Here is a 23,845-nt window from a genome sequence, read left to right on the forward strand (position 1 = left end):
ACTGTGTCCCATAAATGGGGTAAGGGATGTCAGTCCGTCACTCTGCTCCCATTTAAGATGGAGATTAGGAGGAATTCCTTCTCTCAGGTGGTTCTTGACTTTTGCCTTTAAAAAAAAATATTTTATTGAGGCATTTATATTATAAATCTTAACACAATGGATAACAAACCAGCCAACAAGGATTTACATAACCAATACCCCAACAAAAAAGGGTTGTTGATTTTGAATGGCATTCTCTTCCCCAGGGAGAGCAGGGGAGGTTCTGACACTGAATAAATTCAAAGTTTAGTTGGAACAGGTTTTTGGTCAACAGTGGAGTTCAATCCACGATCAGAACCGCCAGGATCAAATATGGCGCCGGAGGAGGGCGGTTAGTGCGCAGGCGCAGCTCTGCACCAGGCAACACTGCGCAAGCGCGTTCTTTATTTGGAAAGCGCCTGCGCGCGGTCGATGCCGATTGGCCGACCAGCGACGGTGGGCGGCGTTTCCGGTCGTGGAGTGTTTCCGGGCTTTCCAAGATGGCGCCGCCCAGAGTCGTAGCGGGAACCGCGGGCGGAGGATTCACAGGTGAGGGTGGTGGAGGATCCCTGAGGGGCGGGGTCTCCTGAGGGGGAGGGTCCCGCACGGCGAGGGGCGGCTTGTGCGACTCAGACTCACCTGTGTCTCTTTCTCTCTCTCTCTCTCAGCCATCCCGGTTCGATTCTCCGCGAAGAGCCGCGCCTCCCGCCATCTCTTTGTGAAGCCGCATCGGGTCCGCGAGGCCGCGGACCGCAGGCGCCCCCAAGACCGGACCCTGTTTGTTCTCAACCTGCCCCCGTACATCACCCAGGTAACAACCCCTCCCACCGGGGGGTGTCTGAAAGTCAGTCGAGACGATTCAGGGAAGTTGGGGAGCGAAGGGTCGCGGTTTAGGGGGGGTGCAGGGTCACAGTTTGGGGGCATAGGGTCACGGTTTGGGGAGTGAAGGGTCACGGTTTAGGGGGCGAAGGGTCACTGTTGCTCTTATTAGCCTTCGTTTTATTAGCTCTAATTCTGTCACCTTTGCTCACGAGTCGCCAGGTATCTTTCTGATACCGCCACGTGGTTCAAGCTCAAGTAATGATTAATAATGCAGCACACCACTTAGTAAAAATTAAATCAACGATCATTTATTATATACAGCAATAAACACTTATACAATAATCCTACTTCTAGACTACTACCTACCACTAAAGGCCAATACTTAACTTTGGAAATGGTCCACCAGGTCAGGGAAACGGATGGTCTTTCGAATTGGGTCTGAGCCTGCGGGATTCAAAGATGGTACAAGTTGATAGGAGCGCCTAACTGGTAGCGATCGCTGGAGTAAGACTTACTGTTTTCTTTTTGAAGGGTCTCGAAGGTTGCGAGCAGGAAGAGAAGGGTCGAGTTGAACTTGGTCCCTATTATAGTCCCCAGGGGCTTCCCGCCTCTCGGGGCGGACCTTGTACCTGGTTCCAAGTGATTGGACTTGGTCCCAATCACTTGGTTCGATATGCTCCAATAATGGGGCGATTCCTTGATCGGGGGGGGGGTGGCCGTTTACCTTTCTTTGTGTCAGCCCCTGCTGGCACCGAAAGGTCTGGATCGGCTTTGTGTTGCTAATGTGTAGCAATTGTTCCCGGGGATGGCTGCTTACTATGCAGATGGCTGGGTTGTTGTGATGTTGATGGCTGCAGGAATCGGTCTGGGCCGATTTCCCCAGAGGCGAATACACTGTTTTACCTGCAGCTGCCCGTTTGTGTCCTGTTGGCTGATTTTCCCATCAGCCTCTTTCGTTCGCCATTTTAGATCGGGGTTTGACCATTCTAATCGGGAATCAGCCATTTTAGGTGGCTACATACCCTCCTTGTGATCCTAATGCGAACCGTGAAGGATCACATCAATTTTGTTCTTTCCGTTCCCTGACCGGGGGGGACATCTCCTACATGGCTTCTGCTCTGACCCTAGCTATGCACAAAATTTTTTACCTATCAATTCTAAGGGCGCTATGTCAGGCAGGGACATGCATTTACAAAATAACAAACTTGGAACCTCTAATTTAACCTAAATACACTATACTCACTAAACATTGCATTATCCTATCTTCCTAAAACATACAACAAAAATCACATTATTCCATAATCTTTCCTGACTTGGCAGTCAAGCTCAGGATCATAGTGTTTTTTCATGAAAACTTTGTACATTTCTTTATTCACAGTAATAACGCAAGTGAATGCTCTTTATTATTTTGTTATAGATTGCAGGGGTCTGGTCGTAACCGAATATAGGGGATCTGATCTGATATACCAGGGTTCGAGCGCGGTACGCTCTCCTCCATTTACGGAGGTGCATAGTCTGCACTACACAGCAGAGTATCGCCAACGCTAACAGTGCTTCGATCACGTAGGACAGGGAGTACCAGGTTATGAACCTGGCATACCATGAAGATGCAGTGTCGCTGGTCACTGGGTACTGCGGGACAGTGAAACATTAACGGCTGGGAGGTTTGAAGTCATGGGGTTCGCGTTCACGCGCAACCAAATGTCCACAAAAAGAATGTTGAGCACGATGAAAGAAGTCCTCATGGCTGTCCTGGCTGTCCTCTTTCCTTTTCTTTCTTTTGTTCTTTGTTTTCTCCGGTCCTGGAGCTTCTGGAGTTCTGTAAAAACAAGCATAGTATCTGTAACTACCTTGGTTTAATATCCGGTATGTTAGTGTGTCTGTCCTTTGGGACCAATTATTCCCTTATGATTGGTCACTATGTGTGACTCCCTCATTTTTTTTTTCCAAAACAAATTTTAGGACATGGCACTTCCCAATCATGAACCAGTGCTGAGTTATCATCCAAATGTTCCTGGATGTAAATAGCAGGTGGCAGCAACCTAAAGGTTGCCTAAACAAATAAAACTTTTTGAAATGAAAGAATGTCAACTGAGGTGCATATGGGCCGCGACGGGTAAGATTTGGATGGAGTCCCCGGGTAGGACGGCTACCAATGCCGTATCTCGCCTACCCGAGCGTGTTTGACCAAGGGGGGGGTCCCCAGGCAGGGCGGGTCTCACGCCGTTTCTCCACTGCCTGAGCAACCGACAAGGACGGGCAAAAATGTAGTCTTCATGGTGGGGCTGCTACCGTGATTCTATCCTTGAATCACAAGAGCAGTTATGATCGGGCATCCGATAGCCGAACAAGTATCAGCTGAAAAGCTAGCTCCGCTGAACAAGCGTGTGGTCTGGTGAGCAGGTATCTGCTGAAAAGTTGGTTCCGCTGAACAAGCGGGTGGAAAAATTCTCCTGTCGGACGAACAACACTTAAACAAACGTACGAACAACACTTAAACAAACGTACGAACAACACAAAACAACCTGCTGGTTCCACCAGGAAGGACAACACTTTTCCCAAGCGTTTCCTTTAAATCATCATGTGGACACCTCCGATCTCGGTTGCGAACAGGGTCGCAAAGGGGTTGGCAGCTTGGGAGTCAGACCCGAGGTCGTCACCTTCTCCCGGGTGCCAAACTCTGGAGTGGATTAGGGCGGAAAGGGCTGCTTGGTGTGAGTTGGGGTTGCTCTCGTCGTTGTGGACGAGTCTGTAGGAATTGTCGCAGTGCCAATAAGTTGTGTTGAGTTGTGTGGGGACAAAGTCGGGGTCGTCCGTGTGGTTCGGTGGTGGGATTTGTTTAGAAAAGTGATCAGGAAGGGATCACTAGGCTCGTAGTCGGAGTCGCTGGGTGTGGGTCCAGTTGCGTGGGGATAGTAGGGAGGCGTGCTGTGGCCATCGTCCGAGTCACAGTCGCTGTCTCTGCTGCTGCAGTCTGTGGGCGTTCCGGGGCGGAGTGTATATTTTGGGGGTGGAGTCGAGGTCGAGTCCGTGGCTGGGCTGGACGTGGCGGGGTTTGGTGTGGTTACGTTGGCTGTGGGCAGGGTGTGGTCTGCTGCGTCAAGCATGACGTGGTGGGCGTGGTTTGACTGTGTTCCAGAAGCCTTTAACTGGTTTATATGAAACCACGCAGTCTTACCATTTGGGTATTGTATTTTGTAAACTGATGGGCTTACTTTATCCGCAATGGAGTACGGACCCGAGTATTTTGGAGACAGGAATGTGCTGGGGTTATATACAGACAGCATCACTTGCTGTCCGAAATCATACTATGTTGCATGCACTGCCTTATCAAAACAGGCCTTGCTCTGTTTCTTTTTGGTGCCTAATTTTACTGCGGCTGCTAACTGAGCCGTTTTTACATTAGCAACTAATTGCTCCACGGCTTTCTCGTGGGTGAGGGCCGTAACTTCAGGGCTGGTCAGGTCTAGACCTAACAAGTATTCTGTCCCTATCATGGGGCGTCCGGTCATGAGGGTGTGTGGGGTGTAACCTGTGGAGGTGGAAACAGTGTTACGCAAAAACATCAGCGCAAAAGGGAGGACTGAATCCCAAGTGGTGTTGTTCTGCTGGACCATTTTTCAGCGGGTGGTTTTTAGGGTCCGATTCATGCGCTCCACTATACCACTCGACTGTGGGTGGTACGCAATGTGGAATTTTTGGGTGATGCCAAATATCGTGAGGACGTTCTGTATGACGCGTCCCATAAAGTGAGAACCTTGGTCCGATTCAATACTGCGGGATGTGGTGGGTTAGGATCTTGGCTGTGGTTTTCGCGGTGTTGGTGCGGGCTGGATATGCTTCCACCCACTTTGTAAAGGTGTCTATAACCGCCAGTACATTTATAGCCATTCCTGCAAGGGGGCAATGGATCTATAAAATCAATCTGGAGGTTAGTCCAGGGACCGTTAACGGGTCAGGTGTGGCTGAGTTGGGCCTTTTTGGCATATCTATCGGGGTTGTTCTGCGCACAGATAAGGCAATTCTCAATGTAATGGCTTACATCTTCCTTGAGATTTGGCCACCAACAAAGCTGTTTGAGGTGGGCTGTAGTGGGATCGATTTCCTGGTGTCCATGGCCATCATGGAATAAACAAATCAATTGGTTCCTATCCTGCTCAGGAACTACATAAAGGGTGTCCTTTAACACCACACCGTCATGTGTGGTTATCGTATTTCTGAACCTCTCGTAGGAGGCTGGAAACATCCCTTTCACGATCTCAGTGAGAGCGCTATCCTGCTTCTGGGCCTCTACTAGATCCTCGATCCTAGTCTGCGTGACCTGCACTGCACTCACTGGCGCGCTTTCGGGGGGTTTCCAAAAATACCCATGCCTGGATCCTGCCTTAGCCAGTGCGTCGGCTTTTACATTTCCAGGGGGGAGGAACGATGGTGGCTGCGGACTTTTATGATGCCAAAAGTCCTGTTCTGGGCTTTTTGTAAAATATGGCGGAGTAATGGGGCTGAGGGGAGTGGTTTCCCATATGCGGAAACAAATCCTCTTGTTTCCCACAGGGGGCAGAAATTCTGTAAGGCTGTTGCAGACATAGAGGCTGTCCGAGTATATGTCTGCTGGGCTGGGGAAGGAATCTGGGTGCTCTACTATGTACACGATGGCCACAAGCTCTGCCGCCTGCGCGCCTAAGTGCCCGGGGAGTTTTAATGCTATTTCCTCGAGGGCGCGTCCCTGCCCGTCCTCAACATAAATCCCGCAACCTGTTATGCGTTGCCCATCTAAGACTGTGGAAGATCCATCCACATAAATCCTAATGCGTTCACACGTGTCCGGGTGAGGGGGGCTCTGAGATGAATTTCCTATTTTTCTGGGGGGTGTTTTAGCTATAAAGGGGCCTGTATTATGGTGGGGCGAGATGATTTCGCACCATGGGGGGTTCCGGGGTACTGCAAATTGTCGGCTAAGTATGTGTGCGTCTTTGTCCGTTTTACTGTGATGTCCCGTCCCTGCAAGAGAAGGGTCCACCTTGCTGCGCGTATTTGGCTGACGGTACCGTCTTAAGTCGTCCGTCCAGTAAAAGTTGGGTGGGGGTGTGTTCGGTCAGAATGGTGATGGGGTTCAGTCCGGTAATGTATGAAAAGTACTGGACTGCCCAGAAAACTGCGAGCAGGTGCCTCTCACAGGCTGAAAATCCCAGCTCCACAGCATCTAAAAGTCGGGAAGCATAAGCTACGGGTTTTAACTGGTCGTGCCGTTCCTGCAGGAGCACGGCTGAAAGGGTGCGGTCTGTGGTCGCTACCTCTATGGCGTAAGGGGAAAGCGGGTCTGGAATTTGTAGTGCGGGGGCGGCTATGAGCGCCTGTTTTAATTCCACAGCATCCGTATGCTGCGGAAGCCACTCCCAGGGGGCTCCTTTCTTTAGGAGGTCTGAGAGGGGCACTGCCTTGCTGGCGAAACCGTCAATGTGGTTTCGGCAGTAGCCAACCAGTCCTAAAAACGACTGGAGGGCTGAAACGTTCTGGGGAAGGGGCAATTTAGCGATCCACTCAATTCTTTTATGCTCGATCTCGCATTTGCCGTGTGTGATAATTGTACCCAAATATATCACCTTTTCTTCCAATATCTGGGCCTTTTTGGGGTTGACTTTACAGCCAATGGAATGTAGTAATTCCAGGAGTTTGGACAGAAGCTTAGTGTGCTCTTTCTTTGTGTCTGTCTGCAGTAGTAGATCATCTACATACTGTACCAGACATTCGGGGCGAGAACATTTTGCTAGTCCATTTGCCAGCTGTCGGTGGAAAATGAAGGGGGAGTTGTGGAAGCCTTGTGGCAGGCATGTTCACATGTACTGCTGAGCTCGGAAAGTGAAGGCAAATTTATACTGGCACGCCTTTGCCAATGGAATGGACTAGAATCCATTACTGACGTCCAAAACCGTGAAATAGCGGGAATTGAGTCCCTGCCTGAGCATGGTCTCGGGACTTGTTGCTACGGTGGGGGCTGCTGCGGGGGTGACTTTATTGAGTTCCCAATAATCAATGGTCAGGCGCCATGATCCGTCGGGCTTTCTTACTGGCCAAATCGGGGCATTGTTCGTGGAAGCTACTGATCTTAGTACGCCCTGCTCTAATAAGCTCTTTATAACTTTTAGGATTTCTCCCTCTGTTTCTAGGGGGAATCCGTACTGCTTTTGGGGTCTAGGGTCCGGTCCTGTTACTTGTACGGAGCCAGTCATCCGTCCACAGTCGTGCTTGTGGGTCGCGAATGCTGCCCTGTTCTTTTGCAGGACTGTCCTAACCTGCTTGTCCGTGCTAAGCGTGGTGGGGTTGAACCAAAACTCGCCTACTGCGCTAATTTTGTTCATATAATCCCCTATGTTGAGCATTGCGGGGGGCTCTAGCGGATTTTGCCATCTTCCAGACACACTGGTTGACTGGATCGAATGAAAGGTGGTGGGAATTCATAAAATGAATCCCCAGGATGTGTTCTGCTGTGTGGGGTAGGTCTACTAAAACTACGGGGTGTTTTGTGGTTATGGTTCCGATTTGGATGGATACAGGGGTTGTGATGTGTCCCTGCTGCGAGTGGCCTGTAAAGCCGCTGAGGGTGATAGTGGCTGTAGTGGGCCACATGTCCTTACCAAGGGTGGAGGAATTTATGATGGTGCGGGACCCTCCTGTGTCCCAAAGAGACTCGATGGGCTGTCCCCGAATTTTTGCTGCGACTAAGGGTCGTCCTGACCTATCCCAAAGGGTGTCGCAGACCCAACTGGGGGAGCCCGTACACCGTCAGTCTGTTTCGCTCAAGTCCGTCTGATCCGAATGGGCGCTAATGCTATGGATGGGCTCTGCCTTTTTCTTAATCAGAGCGCCTGTCTGTTGGGCTCTCTGTGGCTTTTTGGGGCCATTGCACTCTTTCGCAAAATGTCCCAACTGTCCGCAGTTGTAACATTCTTGTGATTTGGGTGGGGGGCTGTTCTTTCCCTCATTTACCCAGGCGGGGTTGTGAGGTGTGGCTTTTACCGCCTGCATGTCTGCGGCGGCTTGCTTTTCCTCTGTGGTTTTAGCGGCGGGTTTATTGTGATCAGACTGCTCCCAAACGCGGGACAATCTTTTAACCATCCACTTCTCGTTATGGGCCTCTTCTAAGGGATCATAACTATTACAGGCATTCTGTCCTGCCTCCGTGGCATGGGAGATAAGGGTGCGGGTCCATTTGGCCATATTGTCTGGGGACAAATGGGCACGGTCTACGTCTCCAAAAACGACTTCGAAGTGAATCCACAGGCGTCCTGCGAATGCTGTGGGGTGTTCAGACTTCTTCTGCCTACACTTATTTAGGCCATCTACGGGGTCACCCCGGTTATACCCGATCGCATCCAGGATCGCGGTATGCATTTCTGCAAGGGTGCCTCCTCCTACATTCTGTGTGTCGGGAAGGGCTGCTGCTACCGATGGTTCCAAACTTAGAACCATGAGCTTTACATGCTCTCTCTCATCCAGGCCGTACATGGTCGCCTGATGTTTGACGGTGGCAAAGAAATGGTGTGGGTCTGAAGCAGGGAGGAACGGTGTGATTTCTGCGCACACGTCCCGTAATTGGGTCACTGTTAGGGGGGTGGAATATAGGAATTCCGCCTCGTCCGATGTGGCTGTGCGGTGGGTGGTTACAGGGTTCATGGGAGCCTGAACTACCTGCTGTGTGGGGGGTGGGGCTGCTTTTCTCCTTTGGGGCTTTCCCTGCGCACATGTTCCCTGAACATATCTCTGCACTGTTTCCTGTAATTCTTCCCAATCAGGGCCGTCTTCCTGGTCTAACTTTTCCCCAAAGGTTTCTTGAAATCCTTTCTGGACAGAAAGCAGTGACTGCAGCTCTGCAATTTGCTTCCGGAACTTTGCATGGTCTATGGTGCTCTGTCTTTGTTCTGTGGTGGCAGCGTGGAGCGCTCTCAAGGCTGCCTTGAGATCACTACATTGTTTCTGTAGCGTCTCCACCTGCTTCTCTGTTTCTTTCCTTACCAGGTCTGCACGCTGCGTGTCCTGATGAGCCTTTTCATACTGGGACTGGAAAATACTCAAATGCGCTAGACAAGACTTGTGACCCCGTTTGGCGTCAGCCACCTCTTCGTCCTTTGCTGCTAATTTCCTCCTTAATTCCAGATTCTCTTTCTCCACCTCGCATACATCGACTTTACTCATACGATGTATGCCCTCTACTTCTTTGCGGAGCGTCTTGACGACCTCCTCTGTGCCTCGCAATTGTGCCAGACAGGACACGATTGCCATCGGCTTGCGCGCTTTTGCTAAGTTCTTTTTATGGATCTCACTCGTGTTCTCCCACCAAGTATGCCCTATACTTCCGGGACCTGATTCGTCATTATTGCAGAAATCATTCCACATGGGCCATCCTTTGCCCTTGAGATATTTCCGAATTTCCTCTTACCAAATGGGACACTTGCCCACTCTTATAGCCCTGTTAGTTACGCATGCATACACACACTTCCGAATTGTGAATTATTAACCAGAACCGCTTGAACACTTGTGGTTTGTTGTTTGTTTCCAATTGGATTGTAATTCAAAATTTCTTGGGTTCTCCCGGAGTGGTTTTCCACTTCTAGATCGGGTCCCGTCAGGATGTCGCCAAAATGTTGCTCTTATTAGCCTTAGTTTTATTAGCTCTAATTCTGTCACCTTTGCTCACAAGTCGCCAGGTATCTTTCTGATACCGCCACGTGGTTCAAGTCCAAGTAATGATTAATAATACAGCACACCGCTTAGTAAGAGCAAAATCAACGATCATTTATTATATACAGCAATAAATACTTATACAATAATCCTACTTCTAGACTACTACCTACCACTAAAGGCCAATACTTAACTTTGGAAATGGCCCACCAGGTCAGGGAAACGAATGGTCTTTCGAATTGGGTCTGAGCCTGCGGGGTTCAAAGATGGTACAAGTCAATACTCTGGAGCGCCTATCTGGTAGCGATCGCTGGAGTAACACAGTTGTCTTTGTCGAAGGGTCTCGAAGGTTGCGAGCAGGAGAAGAAGGGTCGATCTGAACTTGGCCCCTATTTTTATAGTCCCTAGGGGCTTCCCGCCTCTCGAGGCGGACCTTGTACCTGGTTCCAAGTGATTGGACTTGGTCCCAATCACTTGGTTCGATATGCTCCAATAATGGGGCGATTCCTTGATCGGGGGGTGGTCGTCTACCTTCCTTTGTCACAGCCACTGCTGGCGCCGAAAGGTCTGGATCGGCTTTATGTTGCTAATGTGTAGCAATTGTTCCCGGGGATGGCTGCTTAGTGTGCAGGTGGCTGGGTTGTTGTGATGTTAATGGCTGCAGGTATCGGTCTGGGCCGATTTCCCCAGAGCCGAATACACTGTTTTGCCTGCAGCTGTCCGTTTGAGTCCTGTTGGCTGATTTTCCCATCAGCCTCTTTCGTTCGCCATTTTAGATCGGGGTTTGACCATTCTAATCGGGAATCAGCCATTTTAGGTGGCTACATCACGGTTTGGTGGGGTGTAGGGTCACGGTTTAGACGGGGTCAAAGGATCACAGTTTATGCGGGGTCAAAGGGTCAGGGTTTAGGCCCGGTCACAGTGCCGAGGGGGCATAGGTCACAGTTTGGAGGGGTGTAGGGTCAAGGTTGAGGTCAAAGGGTCAAGGTTTGGGGGAGACGGGTCACGGCTTGCAGGGGTGTAGGTCATGCTTTGGTGGGGTCAAAGGGTCACTGTTTAAGGGGGTCACGGTTTAGGGGGACGAAGGGTCACGTTTTGGAGGGGTGAAGTGTCACAGTTTGGTGGGGTGTAGGGTGACAGTTTAGGCGGGGTCAAAGGGTGACAGTTTAGGTGGGGTCAAAGGGTCACGGTGAAAGGGGCGAAGCTCACAGTTTGGAGGGGTGTAGGGTTGTGGTTTGGTGGGCATAGGGTCACAATTTAGGGGGTCAAAGGAGTCACGGTTTGGGGGGTCATATGGGCGGGGATGGGCACAGCGAGAGAATCCACTGGGGGGCAGAGGGTGATGAGAACCGGGCAGATTGACCATGTGAGGAGGTGCCTGGCCACCACTGACCCCACATGGGCCCTGGGCTAAGAGGATGTTTCAGAAGTGGCAGGGGAGTAGACTTGTCTCCTTTAATGTTGAAGTGACGATCCACTATCCCACCAACGGGTTGTTCTGTAGACTGTGCATTGCCATCCTCCCTAACATGGGACTGTTTTAACAGTCATATGGCCAAGGAACATCAGGACAAATCCATCAGAACCAAATGCTCGGGTTGCAGAAAGCAGGCGAGGACCGAAGTAAGGCAGCTGGTTCTGACCGGAGCCTTTGGCTGCAGCATCTGCGAGAAGAGGTTCACGACCAGAATTGGGCTGGGACAGCACAAGAGGAACGAGCACCCAGCTCTGCTTTAGAGGCTCGAACCCTCTAAAGCCACTTCCCAGCCTGGGCGGAGGAGGTTGCACTCCTGAGAGAGCTGGTGGTTAGATTCAAAGGGCTTTGGTTTATCAATAAAGAGATTGCCAGAGGGGAGCACGGTGGCACAGTGGTTAGCCCTGCTGCCTCACGGCGCTGAGGTCCCAGGTTCGATCCCGGCTCTGGGTCACTGTCCGTGTGGAGTTTGCTCATTCTCCCCGTGTCTGCGTGGGTCTCACCCCCACAACCCAAAAATGTGCAGGGTAGGTGGATTGGCCACGCTAAATCACCCCTTAATTGGAAAAAATGAATTGGGTACTCTAAATTTAAGAGATTGCCGGTGTCCTAAAAACAAAGCCATTTTCATTTCATTTTTCAAAAGAAGAACTCGAACATTGCTTTCGAGAGAAACTGTTGAAACCAAACAACAAGGCCAACCTAAGCAAATTCGCCAAGTATGAAGACGGTACCGATGAGGGCGAGTTGATGAAACCAATCGAGTGGGAAGAGGTAACGAAGGGCATAGATGAGAAGAGCGCGCCCAGATGGTATGAAACTGGTTGATGTCCAGAACATACATGACTAGGATGATACACGGCTACCTCGGCTCTTCTCCCTCTGGTTAAAATCAGCGACGATCCCGATTCACTCAAAAAGGGCAGAACGGTCTTGATCCCAAAGTGCGAGGACACCTAAAAGAAATTGACAATTGGCGGCCAATAACTATCGATCCTATGCTGCTCCGCCTGTTAACCAAAATCGTGGCAAAGCGCCTCAGTGAGGCCGTATGGATTAACCCAAGACAAATGGATTCAGCAACCCCGGGATGCAATGAAAACATTGCAGTCCTTGAAAACATCATGAAGGATGCGAAGAAGAACAAAAAGGACCTCGCAGTTATGTTTGGCCGAGGCGTTCAACTCGGTTGGGCACAAACACATAGTAAAGGCATTACAAAGAATGCGACTTCCGAAAGACTTTGTAAAAATAGTCACTGACCTATACACCAACAACACCACCATGATCGAGAGTCACAAAACTAAGACCGGAGAAATAAACATAGAGAGGGGTGTCAAACAAGGCGACCCACTATCGCCTTTACTTTAGCTCTGGATCCATTGATATGTTCCCTGGAGAAGGCCAACGTGAGGGTCGCCATGCATATCGGCGACTGAAAAATCAACTGCTTGGCCTTTGCGGATGGAGGGATGGAGACGAACATCAAGCTCCTCCAGTCTTTTTGCATCAACACCTCAGGATCCCGCTTTACTTACAAGTCGAAGACCTTCATTTACAACCTTAGCAAAAACTGGAAGCTTGGGATAGATATAACCGCCCACAGCCCCCCCAGGGGACACAGAGAAATACCTGGGTGCCCGAATAGACCCATGGGCAGGCGTCACGGAAGTTGAGTAGCCAGAAGGTTCTCTGACCTGCACAGAAAACCGAGATCTTAAGAATGCATATTATCCCCAGGACATATTTTCACCTAATTCTAGTGGAGGTATTGCAGAATACGCTCCGTAATTTGGATCAGATCATCCAGAACTCTACAAGGGAAAATCCTCCACCTCCCACCGCACGCTACCGACGGCCTCCTATATTCCAATAACCGGAGCGGCGGTTTGGATATGCTGAAGTTGTAAGTGCAAATCCCATCCGCGGTTATTCGCAAACGCGCGGCACTTGAGATGTCCGCTGACTGAGTTATTGAGGCATCCTTCCAGTATCGGGCCGAAAACATGTACCATGTACACTCGATGTCCGAAAGGAAATCAATAACTTCCTTTCCAACACGTCGGACTACAGCCAGATCGATGAAGACCCCGAAAGTCTAGTCGTGGTGGCACCACCCATGGAGAGAGACCAAGGCCGGCCCAAGGAGAAGCCAGCGCACAGGTACGCTGTGTGGAGGGAGTGGATCGAGACATAGAGTTTAAAAAAGGTCAGCTGGGGAGCTGGCATTTCATATTATAAAGACGAAAATCTAGCACCTGGACAAAATCCTTTTTTCACATCAAGTCTCACCGACTCATCGATAAAACGTTGCTTCGCACCAACCATTACTCTACACGGACAACCATGTCGAGAGGACGTCCAAATATAGTAAAAGCTTGCAGGAGGTGCGAGGTTTCCAACAAAACGCTCGCACACATTCCCGGTTGGTGTCCATTCGTGAAGATGGCTGGGATCAAACGCCACAATGAGATCCTAGACGGGCTCCGCGCGCACGTGCCCAAATACGGCTGGACGTCGTACCTGGAATCTCGGCTCGTCGCCAAGGACAGCTCCCTATGGAAGCCTGACGTTATCTTCAGGACAGACCAGAAGATCGCAGTCGACGTAACAGTCCGTTACAAGGATAACGACATGTTCCTTGGGAAGGCTTGGAAAGAAAAAATGCTGAAAATAAGGAATTAACCGGCGGCACTGAATCAAGACATTTTGTCTTCGTGATGGGTGCAAGAGGCAAATGGCTCGATCTAAATAACACCCTGTTCAATTTCCTCATCAGGTCCCAGGTTCGATTCCCGGCTTGGGTCACTGTCTGTGCGGAGTCTGCACATTCTCCTTGCATAAAGTGCAATAATAGTCCCCGTGTCTGCGTGGGTTTCCTCCGGGTGCTCCGGTTTCCTCCCACATTCCAAAGACGGGCAGGTTAGGTGGATGGGCCCTGCTAAATTGCCCTTGGTGTCCAAAGGGTTTGGGTGGGGTTGCTGGGTTACGGGTATGGGGCAGAGTTGTGGGCTGAAGTCGGGTGCTCTTTCCAAGAGACGGTGCAGGCTCGATGGGCTGAATGGCCTCCTGCACTGTAAATTCGATGTTCTAATACAAGGTATCCGTCCTTCGCCCAGCAAAAATCAAGACTGCCGATTTCCCCGACGTTGGAGATATTGCAAATCTTTAGCGACAGGCAAACGCGACAGAGCACATCAACACCGTTCTGTGCCCAGGTATCAACCACTTCGACGAGTGACGTGAAAACTCGGAAAAGGCCTCGAAGCAAAAAAGAAATGTGTGTGTTAAAATTAATGTTGACTGAGTGTGTAAATTTGTCTCGTTTTTGTTTCCCTGTGTGGTATGGATTTAGGAGTGTGCGCACAGGTTGTTTTCACAATGTGGGCCCGTGACCTCAGTGGAACTGCAGGAAAAGCCAGGCACAGGGTCCAAATCTGAAAAGCAGAAATCCAAGTTCTTCTCGGGCCCATCTGCACAGGTATGTTCCTTATTCACATTAAGGGGGGGGGGGGGGGGCAGTGTTCCCGCTTTGTGCTGCGTGCTGTCTAACTCTCCTCTTCTCTTGCTGCAGAATTTCCGAGTGGCCTACGTGGTGTTTAAGAAGCCGGCTGGAGTGAAAGCTGCTGTGTCCTCGAAACGCCGGGAGCCCTGGGTTTTGTCGCCAAGCGATCACCCCATCAAAACAGGCCTTCAGAGTGAGTGCACAGGCTGACTGCCTACAGCAGTGGCAGGGTTGGGTGGTGCAAGCAGGATTAGGCAGGGGGGGGGGGGGACAGAGAGCAGACAGGATTGGGCAAGGGGCACTTCCGGTGACGGGCATGAAGTGAGCGGTCGGGCGCAAGGCGGCTACCGGAGGGAATTGAAGGTACAAGCGCCCCCCCCCCCCCCCGTACGTGGCGAAGATGTTCGGGAAATAGGTCGGGGAGGGGTTCTGCATGAAACACTCGAGGTGGACCGGGTCTGTGGGTTGCTGGGCCAGAACCGAGATCCGGGGATCCGCGGCAGGTGGTAATCATCCGTTGACACAAGTATTTGGACAAGGAGAATTTTAACGTGGGTAAAGACCACGTGAGAGTGTAGCTGGGAGGGACATTCCATTCAGATTTATTGGGTATCGGGCTAATCTGGCTAAACATCGAGCAGGGTTTAGCAAGGCCACGACAGCACTCTTCAAGAACAAAGTATGGTTCAGAATGCTGTACCCGGTGAAACTGGATCACGTTTGAAGCCAGAGATCAGAGACCATTATTTCAATACGCCAGAGGAGGCGAAAGGCTTTGTGATGATGAATGGTCTGTGGAGAACTGAGTGTGGTTGTGAGAGGTCTGAATGTTTACAGCTTCATCTGTCTGTTTATTCCCATTTTCAATGTTTTTTGTTACTCTGGGTTCCATGTTTTCTTTCCCCTGGGAGTTTGGGTTAGTTTGTCTAGCCGAGGGAGGGGTGGGTACGGGTTCGGGTCTTCCCGGTACCTACCAATTTGGACGGGGTGGGGGGGTAACAGGTTGTTGGGAATTTTCTGGTTGGGTTCTTTGCTTCGTTTTCCAAATGGGGGTCATCGTGCCAGTTAACGGGAACAATGAGAGGGAGGGGCGGCGGCGTGATAGAATGCTGGTGACGCTGGCTTCTTTTGACGGGTGAGGGCGGTGATGGTGGCCATTTTGGGTGGGCCTGGAACCGAGGTCAGCCTGGGTCCAGCTGGATCTCCTCACAAAATGGGTCCCAATGGAGGGGAATTCAGGACGGTCACGTGGAACACGAGGGGGTTAAATGGTCCGGTTAAAAATCCCGGGCGTTTGCTGACTGGAAAGCCGATGTAGTCTCCTCACGGGAGACACGTTTGAGGGTCCGGGATCAGGTGAGGCGAAGGAAGGGGGTGGGTGGCACAGGCGTTCCACTCACACTTTGATGCAAGGTCGAGAGGGGTCTTGTTTGACAGACCCTGGGGGGGAGGGGGGGGCGATATGTGATGGCGAGTGGGGTATTGGCGGGTGCACTGATGGTTTTAGTAAACAGATATGCTCCGAATTGCGATGACGTGGACTTTTATTCAGACTGTACTGGCGGCCATTCCGGACCTTGACTCTCATCAGTTGGTCATAGGTGAAGATTTTTAACTGTGTATTGGATCCCGGAGGATGGACAGGTCAAGTAACGAGTCTTTTGTCACTCCGGGGATGGCAAAAGAGCTGGCAGGGGGGGCGGGGGGGCAGAGTGCGGGCCGGGGGGGGGGGGGGGGGGGGCCAGAGTGCGGGCCGGGGGGGGGGGGGGGGCCAGAGTGCGGGCCGGGGGGGGCCAGAGTGCGGGCCGGGGGGGGGGGCCAGAGTGCGGGCCGGGGGGGCCAGAGTGCGGGCCGGGGGTGGCCAGAGTGCGGGCTGGGGGGGGTGGCCAGAGTGCGGGCCGGGGGGGGCCAGAGTGCGGGCCTGGGGGGCCAGAGTGCGGGCCGGGGGGGGGAGGCAGAGTGCGGGCCGGGGGGGTGGCGCCAGAGTGCAGGCCGGGGGGGGGGGGGGCAGAGTGCGGGCCGGCAGGATCGGGAAATCAGTCGGAAACAGAACAAGGTGTCTGTGCGATGATGCCACCCAAACAAAGCCAAATTCCAAAGAACAATACAGCACAGGAACAGGCGCTTCGCCCCCCCCCCCCCTCCCCCCCAGGCCTGCGCGATCACGTGATCTATCTAAACCAACCGCCTGTATCCTTCTATACCCCGTCTGCCCATGTGCCTATTCAGACAGGTCTTAAAGATGGTGGATAAGTGTTAAAGGTTTGCTGATTGGCCGGTGTGGCCTTGTCACAAAGCAGGGCCCTGATCCTTTTTCTTTGTTGCCTCCAGAATGGATCCAGGGTTATTGCTGCAGCATCGTCAACCCCAGAGAGCTGCAGACTGAGGTCGACCAGTTCATGAAGGAACACGACGAAAAAACGGCGGAGGTATGGGTGAGGGGAAGGGTGCAAGTGGTGGGGGAGGGGAGGGGGGCTGGCGGTTGTGGGGGTGGGTGGTGGGGGGTGTGGGTGGGGGAGGTGTGGGGGGTGTGGGTGGGGGAGGTGCGGGCAGTGGGGGGTGGGTGGGGGGGGCGGGCAGTGGGGGGTGTGGGCGGTGGGGGGGCGGTGCTGCCGGTGGGGGGCAGTGCGGGCAGTGGGGGGGTGCGGTGCAGGGTGGGCGGTGCGGTGCAGGGTGGGCGGTGCGGTGCAGGGTGGGGGGGTGCGGTGCAGGGTGGGGCGGTGCAGGGTGGGGGCGGTGCGGTGCAGGGTGGGAGGGTGCGGTGCAGGGTGGGGGTTTGGGGTGCAGGGTAGGTGGGGGGGCGGTGCGGGCAGAAGGGGGGGATGCGGGCGGTGCAGGGTGGGGGGTGTGCCGTGCAGGGTGGGGGGGTGCGGTGAAGGGTGGGGGGGGTGCGGTGCAGGGTGGGGGGGGGTGCGGTGCAGGGTGGGGGGGGTGCAGTGCAGGGTGGGGGGAGTGCGGTGCAGGGCGGGGGGGGTGCGGTGCAGGGTGGGGGGGGTGCGGTGCAGGGTTGGGGCGGTGCGGTGCATGGTGGGGGGGTGCAGTGCAGGGTGAGGGGGTGGGGTGCAGGGTAGGTGGGGGGGCGGGTGCGGGCAGAAGGGGGGGATGCGGGCGGTGCAGGGTGGGGGGTGTGCGGTGCAGGGTGGGGGGGAGTGCGGTGCAGGGTGGGGGGGGTGCGGTGCAGGGTGGGGGGGGTGCGGTGCAGGGTGGGGGGGGTGCGGTGCAGGGTGGGGGGGGGTGCGGTGCAGGGTGGGGGGGGTGCGGTGCAGGGTGGGGGGGGGTGCGGTGCAGGGTGGGGGGGTGCGGTGCAGGGTGAGGGGGGTGCGGTGCAGGGTGGGGGGGGTGCGGTGCAGGGTGGGGGGGGTGCGGTGCAGGGTGGGGGGAGTGCGGTGCAGGGTGGGGGGGGGTGCGGTGCAGGGTGGGGGGGGTGCGGTGCAGGGTGGGGGGAGTGCGGTGCAGGGTGGGGGGAGTGCGGTGCAGGGTGGGGGGGGGTGCGGTGCAGGGTGGGGGGGGGTGCGGTGCAGGGTAGTGGGGGGTGATCCGGGGCTCACTCACTCCCTCTCGCTGTTTGTTCCGTTCCCAGTTGGAGGCTCAGGCTGCGGACAAGGACGGCGTCCCAGACGAGGATGGCTGGGTGAAGGTGACCAGGAAGGGTCGGCGTCCGGGGATTCCCAGGACTGAGGCGGGAAACCTGCGGCTGATCCAACGGGAGAAACGCAAACGAGCTCGGAAAGAATTGCTGAACTTCTACAGCTGGCAACACCGGGAAACCAAACGGGAACGTGAGTCGGGGTCAGGGGGAGGAAGGGACGGGTGGGTGGGGGGTCGGGACGGGTGGGTGGGGGGTCGGGACGGACGGGTGGGTGGGGGGTCGGGACGGATGGGTGGGTTGGGGGGTCAGGACAGACGGACGGGTGGGGGGTCGGGACGGGAGGGAGGGTGGGGGGTCGGGGAGGGATGGACGGGTGGGGGGTTGGAGTGGGTGGGGAGTTGGGATGGAGGGGTGGGGAGGGGTGGGTCGGGGTTTGGGAGGGGTGGGTCGGGGTTTGGGGAGGGACGGGTGGGCCGAGTGGAGGATTGGGGTGGGTGGGGGGTTGGGGACGGAGGGGTGGGTGGGGGGTTGGGGACGGAGGGGTGGGTGGGGGGTTGGGGAGGGAGGGGTGGGAAGCGTGGGTTGTGATGGGCCGGTACAGGAGGTGTACACTCCTCAGGAGGCCGAGTCCCTGCTGTTGGTTACTGGCCTCGGGAACGGCTCTGACAGTAGCTGCCAGCTCGGTTTCCCCATTGCACCGGTCACGGCGACTCTCCCGGGAGTGAAGCCCGACTATTGACACCCCCCCCCCCCCCCCCCCCCCCCCCCCCGCCAGGCCTGAACCTCAGTCAATCAGTGGGACGGGGAGACTGGTGTGACTGGAGAGAGAGAGAGAGACAACATGGAGAAGCCTCGTGCTTCCAGGGGGCATGTTTGCTTGCGCTGTTGGGGAGGGTTTAAACTAATGTGACAGGGGAGTGGGAACCAATGCAGGAAGTCAGAGGGTTGTAAAGAGGGAACAGAAACAAAAGCTAGTAAGGAGAAAAGTGGGAGGCAGAGAAACAGATTGATCTGCCGAGCATGGCAGGGGGGTGGGAACCAGAGCAGTCGGTCAGCGGGGGAAATAACTGAAGGAGGGCTACAGACTAAGGCCAGTAAGATTAAGAGGAAGGGCAGGCAGGGAGTGGTTGGTCAACACAGCGGGGCCGGTGGGCTGAAGTGCACTCGTTTCAATGCGAGGAGTATTTCAGGTAAGACAGATGAACTTAGTGCTTGGATTAGTACGTGGAATTATGATGTTGTTGCTATTACAGAAACGTGGTTGATAGAGGGACAGGATTGGCAACTAAACATTCCAGGATTTGGATGCTTCAGGCAGGATAGAGGGGGTTGCAAAACAGGTGGGGGAGTTGCGTTCTTGGTTAAGGAGAATATCACAAGCTGTGCTGAAGGAGGACACCTTGGAGGGTTTGGACAGCGAGGCAATAGGGTAGAGCTCAGGAACAGGAAGGGTGCTGTCACAATGTTGGGGGTTTACTACAGACCTCCTAACCGCCAGCGAGAGATAGAGGAGCAGATATGTAGACAGATCTTGGAAAGATGCATAAACATTAGGTTGTCGTGGTGGGTGATTTTAACTTTCCCTATATTGACTGGACACACTTACTCGAGGCAGGATGGAGCAGAATTAGTATGGAGCGTCCAGGAGGGTTTCTTGAAACAATATGTAAATAGCCCAACTCGGGAAGGGGCCATATTAGAACAAAGAAATGTACAGCACAGGAACAGGCCCTTCGGCCCTCCAAGCCCGTGCCGACCATGCTGCCCGACTAAACTACAATCTTCTACCCTTCCTGGGTCCGTATCCCTCTATTCCCATCCTATTCATGTATTTGTCAAGATGCCCCTTAAATGTCACTATCGTCCCTGCTTCCACCACCTCCTCCGGCAGTGAGTTCCAGGCACCCACTACCCTCAGTGTAAAAAACTTGCCTCGTACATCTCCTCTAAACCCCCTCGCACCTTAAACCTATGCCCCCTAGTAATTGACCCCTCTACCCTGGGGAAAAGCCTCTGACTATCCACTCTGTCTATGCCCCTCATAATTTTGTAGACCTCGATCAGGTCGCCCCTCAACCTCCGTCGTTCCAGTGAGAACAAACCGAGTTTATCCAACCGCTCGTCATAGCTGATGCTATTAGACCTGGTGCTGGGCAATAAGCCCGGCCAGGTGATCGAAGTTTCAGTAGGAGATCATTTCGGGAACAAGTGATCATAATTCTGTAGGTTTTAAGCTGCTTATGGAAAAGGACCAGAGTGGTCCTCAGGTGGCGGTGTTAGACTGGGGGAAGGCGAATTACAACAGCATTAGGCAGGATCTGGAGAGTGTTGACTGGGCGAGGCTGTTTGAGGGGAAATCAACATCCGCATGTGGGAGGCTTTCAAACATCGGTCGATTAGAATTCAGGACCGGCACGTACCTGTGAGGACGTAAGATAAGGGTGGCGAGTATCGGGAACCTGGATAACGAGGGATATTATGAACCTTGTCAAAAAGGAAGCATTGGTAAGGTCTAAAAGGTTTAGCACAGATGAAGCCCTTGAAGAATATAAAGGCAAGTAGGAAGGAACTTAAGAGTTAGGAAGGTTAAAAGGGGTCATGAAATGTCGTTGGCAAACAGGATTAAGGAAAATCCAATGGCATTTTAGGCATGTGTAAAGAGCAAGAGGGTAGTCAAAGAAAGGGTTGTTCCATTCAAGGATATCGGAGGGAATCTATGTACGGAACCAGAGGAAATGGGAGAGATGCTAAATGAATACTTTGCCTCAGCATTCACCAAAGCGAAGGACTTGGTGGATGAGGAGTATCGGGTAGAGTGTGTAGATATTCTGAGTCATGTTGATATTAATAAAGAGGGGGTGTTGGGCATCTTAAAAAGCATTAAAGTAGGGCAGCACGGTGGCGCAGTGGTTAGCACTGCTGCCTCGCGGCGCCGAGGTCCCAGGTTCGATCCTGGCTCTGGGTCACTGTCCGTGTGGAGTTTGCACATTCTCCCCGTGTTTGGGTGGATTTCGCCCCACAACCCAAAGATGTGCAGGGTAGGTGGATTGGCCACGCTAAATTGCCCCTTAATTGGTAAAAATGGATTGGGTACTCTAAAAAAGCATTAAGGTAGATGTGCCTCCAGGGCCTAATGAGACCTACCCCAGAATACTGCGACAGGCACGGGAGGAAATTGCTGGGTCCTTGACACTAAACTTTGTATCCTCATTGAATACAGGTGAAATTCAGAGGACTGGCGAGTAGCCAATGTTGTTCCATTGTTTAAGAAGGGCAGCAGGGATAATCCAGGAAATTATAAGCCGGTGTGCCTTATGTCAGTGGTAGGGAAATTATTGGAAAAGTTTCTTAGAGACAGGATTTACTCACACTCAGAAACAAATGGACTGACTGGTGATGGACAGCATGGTTTTGTGAAGGGGAGGTTGTGCCTCACTAATTCGGTCGGGTTTTTCGAGGAATAGATGATAGATGAGGGAAAGGCAGTAGATGTTGTTTATATGGACTTCAGTAAAGCCTCTGACAAGCTATCTCATGGTAGACTGGGCAAAAGGTGAAGTCACATGGGACCAGAGGAGAGCTGGCACGTTGGATACAGAACTAGCTTGGGCACAGAAGACAGGGTAGCAATAGAAGGGTGCTTAGAAGACAGGGTAGCAATAGAAGGGTGCTTTTCTGAATGGAAGGCCGTGACTGGCAGCATTCCACAGGGATCAGTTCTGGGGCCTTTGTTGTTTGTGGTGTATATAAATGATTTGGATCAAAATGTAGCTGGTCTGATGAGTAAGTTCGCAGACGACACAGCAATTGGTGGAGTTGCGGATAGTGAAGAGGACTGTCCGAGGATCCAGCAGGATATAAACTGGGTGGAGAAATGGCAAGTCATGTTGCAGCTGTAAAGGATGTTCGTGAGGCCTCTGATGGGACTGTATTTTGTTAATATATTTACGTGTCGCTGCACTGATATATCAATCATACAGAACTCGAGACTGGGCTTCTTGAGTGAAGTCAAGCATCTCTATTTATGTCAATTTCAAAGTCTATTGATCAAGTCAAATTTCATACGCATACAGCATCAAGAAAATTGTTTATTCATCACAAATACAGATGGTTGAGTTGAATTCAAGATATAAGTTAGTTCGGAGTAATTTCTTTAGGTCAAATGCACAATGCAAAAACGAAAGTAAATAGCTGTTTGCAAGGTAGGACTTAGGTTAAAGATATAAATTCTGGAAGAGACAGCAAGCCAAAGTTTTCTCCCGAACTTTTAAGGAAATCATTATCTCTCTGAGGCTCTGTCCCCTTTCCAACTGTGATTGGGTTAAAATATTTATAATTCATTTAATTTGATGAAATGTATGTCTTTCAAGTTTTAAGAGATAATGTGGCATGGGAAACTTTCTAATGTTGCAACCAGCTTCACACCATGTTTCTAACAATGGATCTATTCTATAACTTGGCTAGTCAGTCTTAACACTGGCTATCTTATCAGATATTTAGAGGGCAGCACGGTAGCACAAGTGGATAGCACTGTGGCTTCACAGCGCCAGGGCCCCAGGTTCGAATCCCCGCTGGGTCACTGTCTGTGCGGAGTCTGCACGTTCTCCCCGTGTCTGCGTGGGTTTCCTCCGGGTGCTCCGGTTTCCTCCCACAGTCCAAAGACGTGCAGGTTAGGTGGATTGACCATGATAAATTGCCCTTGGTGAATAAAAAGTTTAGGAGGGTTTATTGGGTTGCGGGGATAGGGTGGAAGTGGGGGCTTAAGTACACTCGATGGGCCGAATGGCCTCCTTCTGCACTGTACGTTCTATGTTCATCTTTCTCACATTGTCTGCTGTTATGGCTTAATACTATTTTTAATAATAAAATATGACAATCATTTTTTCCATAAATCTTTATTACCTATAATAAAGTAGGTTTCTATCAGCCTCATATGGAATATTGTGTACTATTCTGATCGCCACACCACCATAAGGATGTGGGTGCTTTGGAGAAGGTACAGAAGCGATTTACAAGGATGTAGCCTGGTATGGAGGGCATTAGCTATGAGGAGAGGTTAGATAAACTCGGTCTTTTCTCACTGGAACAACGGAGGTTGAGAGGCGACCTGATAGAGGTCTACATGATTATGACTGGCATGGACAGAGTGGATAGTCAGATGCTCTTTGCTAGGGTAGGAGAGTCAAGTACTGGGGGACATAGGTTTAAAGTGCGCGGGGAAAAGATGTGCGAGGCACGTTTTTTACACAGAGGGTGGTAAATATATGGAACGTGCTGCCTGGGGAGGTGGAGGGAGCAGGTACGATAGCGGCATTTAACGGGCATCTAGACAAATATATGAATAGGGTGGGAATGGAAGGATTCGGACTCCGTAAGTGCAGACGGTTTTAGTTTAGGCAGGAACCATGGTCGGCACAGGCTTGGAGGGCCGAAGGGCCTGTTCATGTGCTGGAGTGTTCTTTGCAGCCCAGACTGTTTATGTTGTAACTCAGTCCTGATCGTTTCTTCTCTCTGATTCCAGACATTGCTCAGCTTCGCAAGAAATTTGAAGAGGACAAACAGAGGATTGCTCTGCTGAGGGCTGAGCGCAAATTCAAACCTTATTGAAGCTCCGTCTGCCTGTGGGAACCGGACGGCCCACTGGACTCCATCTGGGGGGGGGGGGAGGGGACTGCATTCTTGGGGGTCAGGGTGGGGGTCATGGCTGTAGTCCTGGGGGTCAGGGTGGGGGTCGTGGCTGCAGTCCCGGGGGTCAGGG

General features: G+C 52.5%; 1 protein-coding gene across 1 annotated transcript; it reads left to right on the forward strand.

Annotated features, from left to right (window-relative positions):
• Positions 1 to 475: 475 nt before the first annotated feature.
• rrp7a (ribosomal RNA processing 7 homolog A) lies at positions 476 to 23,766 on the forward strand. Its single transcript, XM_072492090.1, has 7 exons — positions 476 to 567; positions 687 to 829; positions 14,349 to 14,474; positions 14,568 to 14,691; positions 16,830 to 16,927; positions 18,079 to 18,277; positions 23,609 to 23,766. The coding sequence occupies exons 1-7, from the start codon at positions 519 to 521 to the stop codon at positions 23,692 to 23,694; spliced, it is 825 nt and encodes a 274-aa protein (XP_072348191.1). The 5' UTR covers positions 476 to 518; the 3' UTR covers positions 23,695 to 23,766.
• The last annotated feature ends 79 nt before the right edge of the window (positions 23,767 to 23,845 follow it).

This window comes from Scyliorhinus torazame, chromosome 29 (genome assembly GCF_047496885.1).
Source record: "Scyliorhinus torazame isolate Kashiwa2021f chromosome 29, sScyTor2.1, whole genome shotgun sequence".
NCBI classification, from domain to species: Eukaryota; Metazoa; Chordata; class Chondrichthyes; order Carcharhiniformes; family Scyliorhinidae; genus Scyliorhinus; species Scyliorhinus torazame.

Coding starts and splice junctions, on each gene's coding strand:
- rrp7a (XM_072492090.1), top strand. CDS start 519: ATGGCGCCGCCCAGAGTCGTAGCGGGAACCGCGGGCGGAGGATTCACA. Junction 14,475..14,567: donor TCTCGGGCCCATCTGCACAG/GTATGTTCCTTA, acceptor CTCTTGCTGCAG/AATTTCCGAGTGGCCTACGT. Junction 14,692..16,829: donor CATCAAAACAGGCCTTCAGA/GTGAGTGCACAG, acceptor TGTTGCCTCCAG/AATGGATCCAGGGTTATTGC.